General features: G+C 36.5%; 1 protein-coding gene across 3 annotated transcripts in view; it reads left to right on the forward strand.

Moving 5' to 3' along the window:
• NDST3 (N-deacetylase and N-sulfotransferase 3) overlaps positions 1 to 18,996 on the forward strand; it is a 177,667-nt gene that overhangs the window by 38,397 nt on the left and 120,274 nt on the right. For all 3 annotated transcript variants that reach the window (XM_004748013.3, XM_004748012.3, XM_045087507.1), the window contains exon 3: positions 16,830 to 16,917. In XM_004748013.3, coding sequence (XP_004748070.1) covers positions 16,830 to 16,917 — 88 coding nt within the window. The remainder of the gene's footprint in view (positions 1 to 16,829; positions 16,918 to 18,996) is intronic.

Consider the following 18,996-nt stretch of genomic DNA (forward strand, 5'->3'; position numbering starts at 1 on the left):
CCCCTATTCTGCCTCTTATTTACTGTGGATGTAAGCAAGTTACTTAACCTATCTAGGCTTTGGTTTCCTTAAATGTACAGTAGCATTAATAGTTTATGCCTTGCCTCTCTTGAGTTGTTGTAAGGATCAGATGAGATGATATTGGAAGCTTTTTGTGATTACACGCAATACAAATGTAAAGTTATATAATTTTTATCTCAAAATCAGAATTACAGCTTTCTAGTATCCTCATCATTCTCTTGGTAGCACAAAATATAGTGCTCCATTAAAGCACTTGTACATGCTTGGAGGGCCAGCTCGCCATTTCTGCTAGAGGCTCTGCAGCTCTTGCCTTTCTTCAGGGATAACTTGGGACCCCTGAGTTGGCTGCTGTAGTGTAAGACCCCTGGGAAAGGTGAGAAAGTCATAATTTTTTCTACCTGATGAAGAGAATCCTAGAAGGTATTCTGTATTCCATATTCCCTTCCTTTCTTACCACCAGTCTCCCACCCATACATTCACAGATTCATGGAATTGTCACCTTGTCATAATATTTCAGAGTGGGAGGATTTCTCTCAGCCGTGAATAACCCTATTCAGTTCCAGTCTATCCTTGGATTTCAGTGCCATCTTATAGAATTGGAATTTTGGCTGCAAACCTAGAGCCTCTACAGTGACTCTGTTTGGCCGGTATTATGGGGGGTGGGGGGAGGTGGAGATAAGAGAGTGTGTCTCTGAAAGGCCTAAGTTATTATCTTTCTGAGAAAGATGACTTTTTAAGGATTCTTTCCCAGTTTGCATAGGCTCTCTCTCTGTTACAAAGGACAACACACAAAATATGCATACTTAAGGCCAAATACAGACTTTACTGCACTTCTCCCAAGAGACAGTTCCAAGTTCTGAACCTGGATTTTAATGCAAGGCAGGCTGACCTTATCAGTTCTCTACTAGGGTAGGATTCCCCAAGTAGAACCTGTGGGATGTTGTTAGACACAGTGGAATATGGGATGTTTTCAGGTACTGGGAAACTCACCATACTAGGGTGGTGGAGAATTACAACGTTACATAATTTTTTTTTCTTTCTTTGGTTTCGGTTCCTACCCTTGTTCACAGTGAAATTGAAAAATAAGCAGAACAGTTGGCAGAAACCTTAGTCACCACTCGGGTTTTCTGTGCAAGTACCAGTCAAATAACAGAAATGATAGACATCTATGTAAGCCCCAATGGTATCCAGTTTAAAAAAGATTGAGAATAAAGATAATGGCAATGAGGGAATTGAGAATAACATTTTAAGCCATTCCTTATCAAAATAATCACTACTGAGAATCCGATGAAGGCAGATGTTTAAGGTTATCAGCAGTTACTACAACCATGGTCAAAATAGAATATGAGTTTTTCCCTGTGTTGATCCTAGGGTATTTAATGGAGGATAACAAGCAAGCTAACACAGCATACAAATAAATATAAAACTCAGAAGTATCTAAAATGCACACGCATTGCTCTTCTCAGTGAACTCAAATTCGGAGCAGCCTGAGCCTGACTGGTTGTACATGGCGCCTGCTCCCAGCCCCAGGCTGCCAGAAGAAAGAACACTTGACTTTCAGTCTCCTTAGAGCCTTTACAATGTCTCTTGGAATGTTAATTTTACACAATCCATCATAACAAGCTTCCAAAAACGAAGAAATTGCAATTTGGTTTTGGTTGACTTTGTATAACTTTATTAAATGTTTTGCATTTGAACTAACTTTCCAAAACCCACTTTTAAAACCCACTGTGTGGGGGGTGCCTGGGTGGCTCAGTGGGTTAGGCCTCTGCCTTCAGCTCAGGTCATGATCTCAGGCTCCTGGGATCGAGCCCCGCATCGGGCACCGTGCCCAGAGGGGAGCCTGCTTTCCCCCTCTCTCTACCTGCCTCTCTGCCTAATTGTGATCCCTCTCTCTGTCAAATAAATAAATATACATATTAAAAAAAAAAAAAACCACTGTGTGTATTTTCACACAGAGTAAGAAGAATAAAGTAGGTGGTAACTTCCTTGACACTTGAGTTGTTTCTTGCTTGAGTTTAGGTATGAAGTCACAGCTTCTAAGTCCAGGCCGTGCGGGCTCCATGACAGCCAGTCACGTCACCTCTGTTGTGATCATAGGAGATGGCACATAAGACAAAGGCGGTTGATTTCCATAGGTTCAGGGAATAACAAGTGGAGCACTTATTTGGAATTTATAATATTGGAAGCATTTGTGGGAAAAGAACATTTTCAAAATTTTTTCAATGTTTTTAATCAATCATGCAGAAATATGTCAAATAATTTGATGTGTAAGTCCTTTCTTCCTTAGTAATGGGATATATGTGTTATTTTTTAGTGATGTGCAGAGAGTGTTGTAGAACCTATGGGACCCAGGCAGTTCTATCACTGATTACACTTTAATGTTAGTTTTGTGTGAAGTTATATTTGTAGAGAAAAGAATTTCCCATGAGGGAACTGAATAGATGCTGCCCTAGCCTCTGGAGCAGTAAGAGGGCTCCCTCCCTTCTAGGTCATTGATTTGCATCTGCACTGGGTCACAGGGAACAAACAACTGTTTGGTGACCTAAATCGAATAAAATAACCTCAATAAAGCTGGGGGGAGGGGCGCAAAAAAATAGCAGCATCTTTTTCAAGTTTTGAGTCAACTTACCAATTGTAATTCAGAATTTAAATCAAGCCTAGGGTATATTGTTAGAAGAGATACTGGGAATGGTCTGAAGCCACAATGTAGCAAACGTGATCTTTGATATTCTGTTTAATGATTTCAAAGACTAAAGCACTGAAATTTCTATTCTGTGCTTTGCCTGTGTACATGTGAAACCCACATGCCAATTACACATCAGCATCTGGTGAGTATTTCCACCTTCTTTCCAAGCAGGAGGCGTATGACAGAGGATTTTATAACAAGTGATATATTTAAAAATAAAAAGGGTTTCATGTAACTAGGAGCTCATTATTGATCCTGAGCAATGAGGAGTAAGACGTAAACTTTGAGAACAAGGTAGAAGCAGTGATAACTAGGGGGGGAAAGTCTAGCCAAAAAACAAAGGACACATCAGGCTAAGTCCATCATGGACATAAAGGCTATCCCTGTTGTAGCTCAAAGAACATGCCTAAAAAGAAAAGGCACACAGGGCTAGAACACCAGTGGAAAGAGACCACCTGCCACAAACACAAATTCATAAATTAACTACCTACCTGGCCCTTGGAGCAGCTGTGACAAAGGACCATCTGATCCTCATGGCATTGTCTCACAGGACCCCTAACTTCACCATTAGGAATAAGAAGTCACCTAAACTACCTTCTCCTTCACCTATACAGCTAACACAACCCTGCTGAGAAAACCTGCTAGGGCACTGAGCCATCCTTCATTTGATTCCACATTTCACAAAGAGGTGAATGTCAGATATTTTAAACAGTGTGCAAAAGTTTGAGAGCAAAACTAATTTAAATCAAAGCAAATTTGCTTTGAGAAATCAGTTTGGGGGGCATTATAAACCACTGAAAGGTGCATTCTAAAATGAAATGGACTGCACCATCTTATTAAATCCCCTGGGGATAAATACGAAGTTAGCAGTTATGGGCTTTTTAACTTGACATTAATTGGCTGTAGGTTCTTTGACCTTTAATTAATTAAAATAGCCAAATGAACTTTCTATTTGCAAGAGAAGCTTGAAATCATGCAAACTGGGAGAGCAATACGAACAAGCTGCTATTTATCTCATTAACAAATAAATATTATAAAACCAGATATTAAAATCTGCAAGCACTATTTCCGACTGATTTTGATCTTATTATTTCTTTAAAACCTATAACTTTTCCTAACTTTTCTCACTCTAAAGGAAAAACAAATCAGGAAAGGAAGGAAATACTTCCATTTAGGTAAATTAGTCAGACATAAGTAATTTTCAAATGTCTGTGACCTAGTTCGTCCCTCTATTTAAAAAGGCTTCTTTAGTCAAGAATAATTCCAGGCCAAAATTCTAGAGGTTTTATGAGGCACAAGAATTTTATAAGAAGGTCTGATTGGATCAGCTAAGAAGAGATGAAGTTAAAATAATATACATGAGTAGAATTACATTTTACAAATTAACAAAAAGCAATTTTTCCTTGTTTTGCTTTGGTCGGCTTTTTTAATTTAGCTGGTGAACAATTAAAAATATTCTGTCAAAACCAAGGTAAATTATTGAAAAATCTCCTTGGATTTTTCAGTTAAGCATAGACTCAAACAAAAAATCTTTTTCTTTATAGGAACTATGTCAATATATAGAGCAAAGTCTCAGGAATATGAGAGATGGGCAGTTATATGTTTATCCTCCTCTTCAAAGACAGATGTTTCAGTGCAACAATTTGGCAATCTCTAAAATATCTTTCACCTCTAACATTCTGTGATTCTACCCTGTGATTATCATACTTTATCACGCATTCTTAGTTCCATCCCAAGGAGAGGACACTCTAGTCAGGTTCTGGTCACCAAATACTTCTATCATCCCCTGAGGAAATAGAGGACCATTTCCATGAAAGAACTCCTGGGGTCCCTCCCCTTTTCTAGGTGTAGTAATATGTTTTCCCCACCATGTCCAGTGCATTACAGCCAAAACAGAACTAATAGCAGTGCCCAGCATATTAATTATTCATTTTTTAAATTTGTATTATAGTTGACTCCATTTTATATTCCTATCCTTTTTTTTCCTTTTTTAAACTTTTTTTAACTCATGTCTGATGTTCATCATTTTCAGTGTTATACATAGTTTTTGGAACTAGAATAAGATATTAAAATTTTATTGTGATTATCATGTTCAAGGCACTAAGCTTTATATAAACAACATCATCCAGAACTTATAACATTATATAACTTTATAACCCTACGAGATAGGTATTGTCACCCCCCCCCTTTTTTTTTTCAGAATAAGGGAATTGAAGCTAGAGGAAAGGTTACTCAGTGTCTTGGATTGGGCTTCCTTCCTCTCTCTCTGTCTTCTTGTGAGCTCTCTCTGTCAAATAAATAAATAAAATCTTTGCAAAAAAAAAAAAAAAAGACCAAAGGTTGGAGTGTGTTTTCCATGATTTACATGAGCCCTATCACATTTGGGAAAATTGATAGGGAACTTTCACCTAGCAATTTGCTAATTCGAATGAGGTGTTTTAGAGATTATCTTGCTTACTGTTGACATTACCTTAAGCCATGGTCACCATATACTGAATGCTTAGACCTTGAGGGTGGCCTCACTAACACGGCATGATGAATGCATAGCAGATTTGGAATCAGAGTGACTTAGGAGTCTGACTCAGTCATTTGACTACCGTCTAAGCCTGGCCAAATTATTGATCCTCTCCAAATCAGTTTCCTCCTCTAGAAAATGATAACAATATACTGCTTCTGGATTTGGTATAAAAAATCAAATGAGAAAATGGACATATGGGCCTAAAACCTTCCTTAGGACATAGAAGTGTTTTAGCTCTGTGAATGAAATCATTTGTCCCTTTCTCAGAACCTTAGAAACTCCTTATCGTCCTATCACCAAATTCTGTCTTCTATTTCTCACTGTGACCTATCTTGAGTAAAATCAGGCATATGCCTAAAATTTCAAATGGTATTTTCAAATTTCCTTTCTAAGTAACTTTAGTGAATTCTTCATTCTCCAACTCAATGTTTACATATTTTATTGTTTGCATTGTAGTAACAGAGTAAGGACAAAGGTTTGTGTGAAAGCAAGGAGAAAATAGCTATATAATAATCTTCAATTATTTCTGTTACATATTTAAACTGGTTCAGACCATACATTATACATAACCTCTAAATTATACAGATGAGAGATGGTTTTGCCAGAACATCTGTTGACACGAAATTGGCAAATAATGATATGTGAGTAAGAAAATAGAGAACAATTAAGTAAGTGCTATTATAAGTATTCACTTGAAATTGTTAGGCATGCTCCGTTTAGCTTATGGCTAAGTCAAAATACTAATGTACTTTTTAAAAAAAGAAGCATGAAAGTAGTTCACAGTATCTTACAATATAGTATCGTTAGGAAGCGGTAAGTTATATCTCACTCATTCCATTATACAGGAAAAATTTTTATGTGTTGTAATAAACGTAATTTTAACACCTTAATAATTTAAAATTCTTGCTTTTAGCAGCAAAGCAGAGAAGGAAGCAGATATGTAGGATTCCATACCAGGGGACTGGGGCATTTCATTCCACATATGAATGAAATCATATGGTATTTGTCTTTCTCTGACCGAATTATTTCACTTAGCATAATTATTTCACTTAGCATAATGCTCCATCCATGTCATTACAAATGGCAAGATTTCATTCTTTTTTATGGCTAGTATTCCTGTGTGTGTGTGTTTGTGTGTGTGTGTGTGTGTATATATATATGTATACATACACACATACACACACAATCACATACATGTGTGTATGTATGTATACATACACGCAAACACACATATGTGTGATGTATGTACACACACATATATGTATATGTACACATATATATGTATATATATATGTATATATATATACACATATATACATATACCACATCTTTATCCAGAGATCAGTCAATAGACATGGGCTGCTTTCATAATTTGGCTATTGTAAACATAGCAGGGTCCATGTATCCCTTTGAACTGGTGTTTTTGTGTTTTGGGGGTAAATACCTAGTAGTGGAATTGAAGAATGGTAGGGAAATTCTAATTTTTAACTTTTTGAGGAACCTCCATACTGCTTTCCACAATGGCTCCACCAGTTTGCATTTCCCACTAATAGTACAAGAAGGTTTCTCTTTCTCCACATCCTTGCCAATACTTTTTGTTTCTTTTTTTTTTTTAAGATTTGATTTATTTATTTGACAGAGAGAGAGATCACAAGTAGGCAGAGAGGCAGGCAGAGGGGGGAAGCAAACTCCCCACTCAGCAGAGAGCCTGATGCGGGGCTCGATCCCAGGACCCTGAGATCATGACCCGAGCTGAAGGCAGAGGCTTAACCCACTGAGCCACCCAGGCACCCCGTTTCTTTTGTTTTTGATTTTTAGCCATTCTGATGAGTGTGAGGTGGTATCATCGTAGTTTTGATTTGCATTTCCCTGATGATGAGTGATGTTGAGCATTTTTCATGTGTCTGTTGGCCATCTGGATGTTCTTTTTTGGAGAAATGTCTGTTTGTATCTTCTGCCCATTTTTAATTTTTTAATTGGATTATTTGGGTTTTTTGGGGTATTGGGTTGTATCAGTTCTTTGCATCTATGTTCATCAGGAATATTGGCCTGTAGTTATTTGTATCTGTGGTATTGGTTGTTATTTCTCTTCTCTAATTTGTGATATTATTTATTTGGGCCCATTCTCTGTTCTTCTGAGTAGAGTCTGGGTAGAAGTTTATAAATTTTATTAATTTTTTTCTAAGAACGAGCTCCTGGTTTCATTGATATGTTCTTTTTTTTAATATTTATGTCATTTATTTCTGTACTAATCTATATTATTTCCTTCCTTCTGCTGGCTTTAGGCTTTATTTGTTTTTTTTTTTTCCTATCTTCTTTAGGTATATGGTTAGGTTGGTTATTTGAGATTTTTCTTGCTTCTTAAGGTAGACCTGTATTGCTATATATTTCCCTCTTATGACTACTTTTGCTACATTCCAAAGGCTTGGACTACTGTGTTTTCATTTTCATTTGCTTTCATGTACTCTTTGATTTCTTCTTTGATTTTTTGTTGACCTATTCATTGACTAGTAGCTCTTGCTTCAGTGAGGGATAAATGGGGCTCAGACAGAGCTCTGGATGCTTCAGGTAATAAAGTCAAGTTTTGTTCAATGAAGAACCTCTTAGTGTGGCTTTAAATCAGATTATGGATCCTTTTTGGAGTGGACTGAAATGCTTTATGACTTTTTTTTTTTTTTATGAAAACTGGAGTAAAGATGGAAGTGTATACTTTGCCTAGCAACTTTAGTCTGCTGGAAACTAACTGTAAATGCAGAAATAAGAAAAATGCTTAGGAAATCAGAACAGCTACCCAGAATCAAGTATTAGAACTATTGAACATTCTTTAAGAAAGGGTTTCATGGGGCACCTGGGTGGCTCAGTGGGTTAAGTCTCTGCCTTCGGCTCAGGTCATGGTCTCAGGGTCATGGGATGGAGCCCTGCATCTGGCTCTCTGCTCAGCAGGGAGCCTGCTTCCCTCTTTCTCTCTGCCTGCCTCTCTGCCTACTTGTGATCTCTCTCTCTTTATAAAGAAAAAAAGAAAGAAAGAAAGGGTTTCATGCTCTCATTTGGAATCACTTTATTTTACATATGGGTCTACAGACTTTGTCATCTGGATTCCAAAAATATAGCAGATAAGTGAGCCTACAGAAACTGATCACAAGAAAAGATGCTAAGAACTTAATGGAAGAATTAGATGGAAAAAGTGCAAATCAACACAAAAACTAAATATATATACATATTAGGTTGGAGGCAAAAGGCTGAGTGCACCACCATAGCCTCTGAACCTTCACAGCACTAAATCCATTTTACTGATGTTCAGTAAAAACTGAATACGATAAAGTTGAAAGTAAAAATTGTGCTGTTGAGTTAATTAATCAACTCATTAATCAAGTATACATTCACTGGGTATGCACTATGTGTCAGACCCTTTGCTGGTTGCTAGGATAATCAATTTACATCCATCCCTCAGTGACAAGATGTTTCAGGAAGAAAAGAGCTATCTGAGAAAAGTTTTTTGTTCTCTAAAGTGGTAAACAATGTATAAAAATATAGTCTAAAATAAGTTTTCTGGAAGATGGTTTAGTCAAATCCCATTACTGAATGACTTAGAAATAAGTCAAACAATTTTAGGCATCAACTCATTCTTTGCACTTAGGTCCAGCCCAAAGACCTTCTTATTGTTAGGGAAACACTCCAGAATTGTTCTTACTTCTGGGTCTTTGCTCTCAATGTTAGGCCTGTCTTTCCCAGATCATTACATTTTTACAATTTGCATTTCTTTTATGTCTCTGCTCAAATATTACCTTATCAGAGAGGCTTTTCCAGACTATTCTTATAAATTTGGCAACAACACACCTCCACCTCCTGAGGCCCAGACTTTCTCATCTTCTTTGCCATACATTACTTTCTCCACAGCATCTGTCATATTATATTGCTATATTGTATGTGTGTTTATTTTATTTATTTTTAAAAGATTTTATTTATTTGAGAGAGAGAGAAAGAGAGAGTAAGAGCAAGGGGAGGGGCAGAGGGAGAAGCAGACTCCTTGCTGAGCAGGGAGCCCAATATGGGAATCAATCCCAGGATTCCAGGATCATGACCTAAGCCAAAAGCAGATGCTACCCAATTGAGCCACCCAGGTGTCCTTTGTATACTTGTTTATTGTTGTCTACTCTCACTGAACTTAAGAAATATGAGAGCAGGGACTTTGTCTGCCTCATTCACTGAAGACTGGTCAGTGCCTGCAACTTGTAAAATTTGCTGAATGACTAAACAAATGAATCTATGCTTCTGAATTGGAACTTCAGGTAGTTGAGCCTAAAGCTGAAGTACAATTCTGGAACTCAAAAAGTAACTAAAATTGAGAAAAATGAGTTTTTTAGACCAGGCCAGCTTCTCTGGAACAGCAGTCATAGCAAAAAGGATGGTGACTCCAAACATGGAAAGAGAGAAAAGGCCAGCCAAGAAGACACCAGAAATAGAAATAGTCTAACGTTTGACAAAGACTTCAAGCCAAGTCAAGCTACCAGAATTATTTACTATGACTTTCTGACAACATTCTAATTGGGAGGCTATTAAGAATGATAATAATGTGGTTTATGAAGGGAAGGTCTTGAATTGATGTGGGGCTTGATCCCAGGACCCTGGGATCATGACCTGAGCTGAAAGCAGAGGCTTCAACCCACTGAGCCACCCAGGCGCCCCTTTGGTCTTTATATTTTAAGTTAGCGGGATGAACATAGTTTCTTCCTTTTTGTGTGTAGACTTTAAATTTAGACAACTAAAAGCTGTTTTAACATTAGGAATGTTACTGTCAGGTAGTACAGCTCTAGATCTACAGATTTCTTATCAAGAGAGTTTAAATACTATTACAAAAAGTGGCCAAATCTGATATATTCCACTGGCTGACCCAACTGCCTGCATTTCCTTCTGATTTCCCACCCCAGTGGCATTGGGTAGGCAGCTCAAATAGTATAGTTGGCCCTGGCCTTATTGTTCATGGTTTTCCTCTAAAGCTGCCTTCCCTCTAATTATGCAAGATGGCTTCACTCTAATGTTATGCCCAGTTAACTGTTTGCAGCATGCTTCATATCTTCCTGATCTGGGAACAGGTATTATATAGAGAGCTTTCCTAGTTCTGCACCTGTGAGGAGGAGACCAAGGTGCCAGCTATGGCATTTCAGCCCTTCATCACCCTGCAGTCCACTCCACACGAGGTGGACTGAGGGACTGCTTTTCACTATGAACGCCGGGGGTGGGCGGGTGTATATTCCTGGTTGGGCTGGCTATTCACTGACCAACCTAGTCCTCCCATCCCCCTCACACCTTTGTGTTTGGGAAACTAGGAGTGGCAACCAATGAGTGAAAGTGATACGAAAACCACCTTTTCCTCCCTTCTAGTGGATTTTGTCACCAATGGCTCTGTGCATCACTGGTATCAGTGTTCAACCTTAATACTCTTGTTGTGTCTGTGGACAACAAAAGCGGCGGGCTTTGAAATCTAAAATCTTTGCTTGAATCACTTCCTCAGCACTTAACTAACTTTGTGACTGTGAGAAGTCACTTCAACTATATAAATCATGCATCCGGTCTGAAGGGGGAATAATGATCTTTTAAGTTAATGCCTATGATGCCAGAGTGTGCACGTCTGTGAGGAGATAGATACAAGATCCCGCAATTAGCTGCCCAGTCATTTTCACTTACTTTAGGAGATTACATATGTTTATAACTAGTATTTGACTGATCAAGAAAACACTGACTAAAAATTCTGCGCTGAAACACTATTTTTGCCTGCTGCTGAAAAACCACAACCAGCAATAAAATATTTTCCCCAGCTTTAATTTGGCTCACCAACTCCTTTAGTTACCTTATAAAAGATAAAACAGGTCAAAATATCATCTGGGAAACACAGATAAGAAACACAAAATTAGTAAACGGGCCCTCAAAGAATGTCACACATGTGATGAATACTAACATGAATCTCCATATAAAACTTTTTTGCAATTATTTTTAAATTTTGTCTTTGATTTATTTACTTTAATTGATATATTCCCTCTGTTAAAGAAAGTTGAAGAAAGCCCAATGATACATAAAAGCTCCCATGTTGCTCAGTTCTTAGAGCTCAATTTCTTTAAATTACATCTTCTTGGCCTTCAACTGCATCTCTTAATGCCTGCAAGGGATTTTGGCTTTGTGGAATAAATCCTCAAAAAACTAAGTGGTGATGCAACATGGGGGCTTAAGTGGGTAGGAGAAGAATCAATGAAACAAGATGGGATTGGGAGGGAGACAAACCATAAGTGACTCTTAATCTCACAAAACAAACTGAGGGTTGCTGGGGGGAGGGAGGTTGGGAGAAAGGGATGGGATTATGGACATTGGGGAGGTATGTGCTTTGGTGAGTGCTGTGAAGTGTGTAAACCTGGTGATTCACAGACCTGTACCCCTGGGGATAAAAATATATGTTTATAAAAAATAAAAAATTTTTAAAAAACTAAGTTTATAGGAGAGCATTCAGATTTAAGGTTTGAAAAAAATCATTTTGGAAATAGTCAAATTTTCATGTTAAATTATATTCATAGGTCAACTCCATTTAATTTTATTAAATCTATTAATCTGTATAATTTTAAGTGGATGTTATGCTCTCTTTTAATACTTTCACAGCATTTTCAAATTTGCTAAAAAATTGTTTTGTTTGCCAAAGTGAGTAGAATTATTCTTATCCTCTTGCAGAAATGGCTACTTCATTGCTATATAAATATGTATGGATACACAGAGCAGTATTTATATTACACAAAAAATGCAAACAACCTAAATGTACAAGAGTAAGATGAAATCACTAAATAAATTGTAGGGCACCAATTTGATGCAGTATTCTGCACTCATTAACAAATTTGGTTTTGGGAGGTTAGTGTGACAGGAAAAAGCTCATAATATACTACTAAAAGACAAAGGGGGAATGCCTGGGTGGCTCAGTTGGTTAAGCATCCATCTTCAGCTCAGGTCATGATCTCAGGGTCCTGAAATCAAGCCCTGCATCAGGCTTCCTGCTCGATGGGGAGTCTGCATCTCCCTCTCCCTGTGCTGCTGCCCCTGCTTGTATCTTTCTCTTTCTCTCTCTGTTTCTCAAATAAACAAACAAAACATTTAAAAGACAGATAAATAAATAAATAGGCAAAATTTGAAACTGCATTTTTAGAAATAATTGGTATAGTTCTAACTTTTGCTTTATGGCTCTAATTTCACTTGCCTATACCTATATAGATCTGCATATATTTAGATAGTTATTGGTAAAAATGGGAAAGAATTCCATCATAATATTAACTTATCCTGAGAGGTGGATTTTTTAGTGATTTTGAGTTTTTAATTAGAAAAAGTATCATGTTATTTTAAAAATAATTACTGACGGATGCCTGGGTGACTCAGTTGGTTAAGCGACTGCCTTCGGCTCAGGTCATGATCCTGGAGTCCTCGGATGGAGTCCCAAGTCAGGATCCCAGCTCTATGGGAGTCTGCTTCTCCCTCTGACCAGCCCCTTCATGCTCTCTCTCACTCCGTCTCTCTCTCTCTCTCTCTCAAGTAAATAAATAAAATCTTTAGAAAAAAGATAATTACTGATGCATGGAATTATAAATTACTTTGCTATTGTATAAAAAGTTTTGAAATAGTTAATAATAAAAGTACCATTTTTCAATAATCAGACATTCCTGACAGTAGATTATCTATGTTCTTAGGGTTCTTGGCCTGGAGGAGACCATTAGATGGTTCCTCTCCAGGTCGTTGTGATTCCTTCCCATCTCCATGACCAAAGTACTCTGCACATCACAGAGGGTTTGCTTGGGCAAAATGCGTATGTTTTTCTGAATTTGGTATTAGAACATTGATTTGGCTTATTATGATTAGATTTTTTAAATATTATCATACCACTTTTGACATGTTACAGATAAAGAGTAAAGCAAAGTATCATTTATATCAGTTTTGAATACTTTATTGATAGTAATAATAGACTATCTCAGTTTTAAAAAGACTAATGTTGAATAAAATCATTCTAGCAATGAAGAGTTTAATGAAAAGAGTATCCTCTAAGAATACTTCTGGGTGTTCTAGCTTCTAGCACAAAAGCATATTTTGAAAAGATGGACGTAATGGATGAATATACAATGTTGTTCTCATAGATACCCCCAAAACCTGGTTCGTAAAAAATATATATAAAAGATAAGAAATATTACTGCTTATCTTAAGTATATAAAATATCATCTAGAAATAAATTTCCCTCTTCACCATATATAGGCATAATGTTAGTATCTACCATCTGCTTCAGTATCTTTTGTGTGTGTTTGTTTCTAGAATGTCAAATAAATATGTAACATGACAACTCAAACCTGCATACTCAGGTCTAATTCAATAATTTAGATCAACGTATTTTAGTTGATTTAGAGTTTAGTTCACAGGTACATTATTTAGCTTCTAAGGCCTAAGAGAACAGGATAGGCTTGTTGGTTTGTTTTGTTGTTTTTTTTTTTTTTCTTGTCAAGTATTTTAAATTTTAAAAGGCAATCAAAAGTCACAAAGCAGAAAGTTCAAGTTCAAGTTTAGTTGGGGATTTTTTTTTTCAAAGAGATAGAAAAACTTCCAACTTTAAAGCACTGAACACACAAGAAATTATTTTAAAATGGATTTCAAATCCATATTTTAACCATTAAGTAAAGTAAGTAGAATGAACACATGAAATAAGTAAGATGGATAAAGAAGATAAAATCAAAAGGGAAGGAAGAGCCAGCTAGAATCTTCAACTGGGGAGAAGAAGTGAAAAAGAAGAAGCAGGGAGAAAGGCTGGAGGAGACTGAAGGCAAATAAAATGAGAAAAACAACTTTAAGTAAATGAGATAGATGATATAATTATCAGTAATATATAATATATACATATATAAGGGGCACCTGGGTGGCTCAGTCAGTTAGGCATCTCATTCTTGATTTTGGCTCAGGTCATGGTCTCAGGACCCTGAGATCAGCCCTGCACCAGGCTTCATGCTCTGGGTGGGGGGGGGGGGGGTCCTACTTGAGATTTTCTCCCTCTGCTCCTCCCCCACTAATACACCTGTGTACTCGTGCTCTCCTCCCTCTGCCGCCGCTCATGCTCTCTCTATCTCTCAAATAAATAAATCTTTAAAAATATATATACATATATATTATGACTGTTGATAACTATATCAACACCTAATATTTATGCCACTTTTTTAAAATGCTTATTAAGTCCTCTCATATATTACCTCTTTTATAATCCTCATCACAACTCTAGGAGTTAGATAATTGTCTCCACTCCAATAAATGAAGGGAACAGTTCAGAAAATACGAATCATCTGACATCACTGCCAATAACAACCACCATATTAATAATAGCGATAGTAGCAGCAGCCACAATAGAGGAGCAGCAACTAATAATTGTCAGGCACCTAATATGTGCCAGTCACTGTGCCAAGAGCATAAAAGTATGTCACCCTCAAAACAGTGCTCTGAGATAATTATTATTTTTTAAAAGATTTTATTTATTTATTTGACAGAGAGAGAGAGATCACAAGTAGGCAGAGAGGCAGGCAGAGAGAAAGAGAGAGGGAATGAGATAATTATTATTATCCCTACTTTACATGTGATGCATGTGAGGTTTGAAAACTTTAATAACATGCCCAATACTGAATAGAAGCAAAATCGGAGGGGGAGACAAACAATGAAAAACTGTGGACTGTGAGAGAAAAACTGAGTGTTTTGGAGGGGGGTGGTGGGGGGTTGGGTGAGCCTGGTGGTGGGTATTGTGGAAGGCACTTATTACATGGAACACTGGGTGTGCTGCATAGACAATAAATTTTGGATCACTGAAAAAATTAAGTTAAATTAAATTTGATTTAATTTAAAAAAGAAGAAGAAGAAGAAGCAGATCCAGAATTCCAGCTGAAGCAATCTGACTCCCAAGTCTTAAATGCCTTTTCTCTAAGTCCCAGAGCTGGCACTTCAATCCATACCTTCCTACTCCCTACCTTATGTTCCTTCCATTAGGAGAGAAAGAGAAAGGCTCACACCTTACACCACTCCCCACCCCTTCATGCAGTAGGATTCTGGGTCCCACTATTTACTCTGTCACTGATGAACTGGCCAAATTCTTCTTCCCCTGCCCAACCCATGTCCAGGCTTTGTGATGCCAGAATTTAATGAAAATTGCCATTGCCAATGCCATTGCCATTGTTAACACTGTTGCTTCAGTACTTAGGCATGGAAATCCACAAACAGACCTGTCTTCCATCTTTGAGTGCCCTTGGGACCCACATATTTCCCAGTTCAGTTGAGCAATCAAAGGAAGTTGTTCAAGTAGACAGAGTAGTGATATAAAAAGATTTAGATACCTGAATTTCAAAAACTTGTTATTGGTCAGATGAACTTAAATTTGAGATTCAAAAGTCCGCCTCCTCTATTTTTACACAATAAGAAGAATCACATATATGCACAGATAAGGCATACAATTAATCATGGGGTAATCTCTGAATAAAAGGTATATCTATTTATATTGCCAAAAAAACATTGAAACCTTAAACCTGAACGGGCAAGGCTTCCAGGTGTCAGCCATGCTACTTTAAAAAAGAAAAAGATCTTATTGTGGGCCCAGATATACTATGGAAAGGGGGGGAAAGAGTACCTAATATGGAATCAAGCAATCTATATCCTCAATCTACGATATACCATTAATTTTATCTGTGAAAATGGGCAAGTCATCTCTCCTCAGTTTTCCTATGTGTAAAAGAAGTGTTAACTAAATCTTTTACAAATCTAACCTTTAGTGTTTCTGCCTAGTTGAAGTGAGGACTCAGATACCATAGTCTGTGTGGGGAGGACGGCAGGGAGAGAAAGAATATGAGAATAAGAATTTAAATGAGAATGAGAAAGAAAAGAAGGAGAAGGAAGAAAAGAAGTCCATAGCATGGACTTTAAAATTCTTTAAAATTTAGAATTCATAGCATGGTAAATACTTTATAAGATGACCCTGTTTTAAGAGTTTCACTATCAGAAGTAGGGGTTTTGTTTGTTTTTTAATGAAAACCCAAATTGGAGATTTACTTTATTGTGATATCCTCTTTTGAAGAACGATCACTATCTCATGGGAATCTAAGACTCAAAGATTGAAAAATCTTGGATTTTGAAGAGCAAAGACATATGCAAAAAGTAACAATGATTGTTTCAACATACATTCTTATATAGTTACACTTAAAGAGTGTCCTTCTTTTGACAATTGGTGATCTATGTCCCTGAGAAGTGAAAGGAGATGTATTTTATGTACTAGATAATAGTTCCTTTAATATAGGCAGAATAAACTTTTCATGTAACTTCCTTTTTCTAGCTGACACTTTTTGCTGATTTATTGCAAGCTAAAGGATAAATATATGTATATGTTTACACAATCTGGAAAGCATCTCTCTAGTTGCAAAATGGTAAAGACACTACTTTCCATCATTTTCTCTCATGTATAAAAGACTAGTTTTACTCTTTGAGTGCAAAAGGAAGGTATCTTTTAAAACTTCTCAAAACCATTCTCTAACCGGATAATGTGGGTTTTTTTTAAACTGTGTATTTCAGGCCCTGCTTGACACTCAGAATCTTTTGCGTGCACAAATCACAAATTTTACATTCAACCTGGGATTTTCAGGAAAATTTTACCATACAGGTAAGAAAACGGAAGTTAATTATTCTCATAAGGCCTCTCTGACTACTCTATTTAAAAATTGTGCCTCCTTCTCTTCATACCTTCTTACATTCCATGTCTCTCTCCATTTTTATTTTCTTCATATTATTCAATTCCACTTAATATATCATTTTTTAACATTTACAAAATGTGGATGGTTTGAAAGTTTATTCACCATGCTCTAATGGCCTAACAGCTTTCCTTTTCTACTGAACTGTAATTTACATAGATAAATGTGCATAAGTATTAAATGTAGTGCTCAGTGAATTTTCACAAAGCAGCATGCCCATCAAGAGAGAGAATGGTACCAAATCCCACCCCCCACAAACCGCCTTGTGCTTCCTCACAGCCACTAGCTTCCCTCAAAGAAATCCACTACCCTGACTTCTAATATCACAAACTAGTTCTCATGGCTTTGAGATGTGTGTAAAAGGATCATATAGGAAGGACTCTTCTGTAGCCACCTTGTTTCACTCAACATTATGCTGGTTTTACAGATATTACTGTATTTCTTCCATTTTCATGACTGTGTTGCATTCCATTGTTGGGAGTATACCAAAATTTCTTTATTCTGCTCCTTTCCAATGTAGATGGTTGGGTTTTTTTCTAGTCTTCAGCTTTTTTCTTTTTTTTAATAATCATATTAAGAACATTTTTGTACCATCCTTCAGAGAACATAACTACTCTTTTCTGTTGACTGTCAACTAGATGTAAAATTTTTGGTTATATAACACACTTATGGCCAACTTTAGTAGGAAAATGACAGTTTTTCAAAAATGGTTCTATCAATTTACATTCTCAACAGTATATGAGTTTTCCTGTTATTCTACATTCCCACTAATATTTGATATTATTTATCTTTTTAATTTTAGCCTTTTTGGTGACCTTGTAGAGATATGTTATGTTTAAGGAACTTTTCTCTTATGAGCAGTAAAACCGAACATGTTTCATATATTTATGGGCTATTTGGATATCTTCTTTTGTGAACTATCTGAGATTTTTTTCTATAGCATTATATGCTTTTACTTATTGATTTGTGGAAATTATTTATATATTCTTTCTTCTTTTTTTTCCTTTACATGCTCTTAATGAGCCTTTTGTCAATTATATATGTTCCAAATACTTTCTTCTATTGTATGGGTTGTTTTTTCACACTTCTAATAGTGTTTTTTGGTGACCAAAAATACTTCATGTAGTCCAGCTCATCTTTTTGTTCCTTTAGTGGTCAACTTTTTGTATCTTTTCGGAGACATCTTTGCATACTATAAGATCATAAAAATATGTTCCTACTTTCTTAAAACTTATAAATCTGAAATCCACCCGGTATGGATTTTTGTGTATGTGTGAGACAGAGGTCAAGATACCCTCTTTTTCCACAAAGTTCTCTAACCGACACCAAGTACTGAAGTGACCTTCCTTTTCCCATTGCACCATAGTGTCATAGCTGTCATATATAACCATATATGAGGACTCTAGACTCTCCTGCTCATTGGATCCATGCCACATCACACTCTTATTTACAGGAACTTTATAACTAATATTAGTATCTACCGGTGTAAATTTTCCAATTGTGTTCATCTTCTTCAAGATTGCCTTAGAAATTCTTGGCCCTTTGCATTTTCATATAAATTTTACAACCAGTTTACCAGTATCCACAAAGAAATCTGCTAGAATTTTGATTAAGATTGCATTAAATCTATTGACTTGAGGGAGAAATGCCATCCTAAATACTGAGTCTTCCAATCCTTGAACACATTTAGGTCATCTTTAATTATACATAATAAAACTTTACTGGTTTTATATTTATTCTTTGGAGGGGCTCTTTGATGCAGTAGCAGATGGTGTCTTGTTTTTATTTCATTTTCCATTTCTTTGTTGATGATATGTAAAAATACAACTGATTTTGTGTACTGATCTTGCATCTAACAACTCTGCTATGTTCACTTACTATTTCTATCATTTGTAGACACTTTTTGGATTTCCTACCTATACATCGTGTCATTTTTGGATTTTAAAAATTGTCCTTCCTCCTTTATGAGCCTTACAAATTGTTTTTTCCTT

This window comes from Mustela putorius, unplaced genomic scaffold (assembly GCF_011764305.1).
Source record: "Mustela putorius furo isolate JIRA1106 unplaced genomic scaffold, ASM1176430v1.1 tig00001215_pilon_pilon_pilon, whole genome shotgun sequence".
NCBI lineage: Eukaryota > Metazoa > Chordata > Mammalia > Carnivora > Mustelidae > Mustela > Mustela putorius.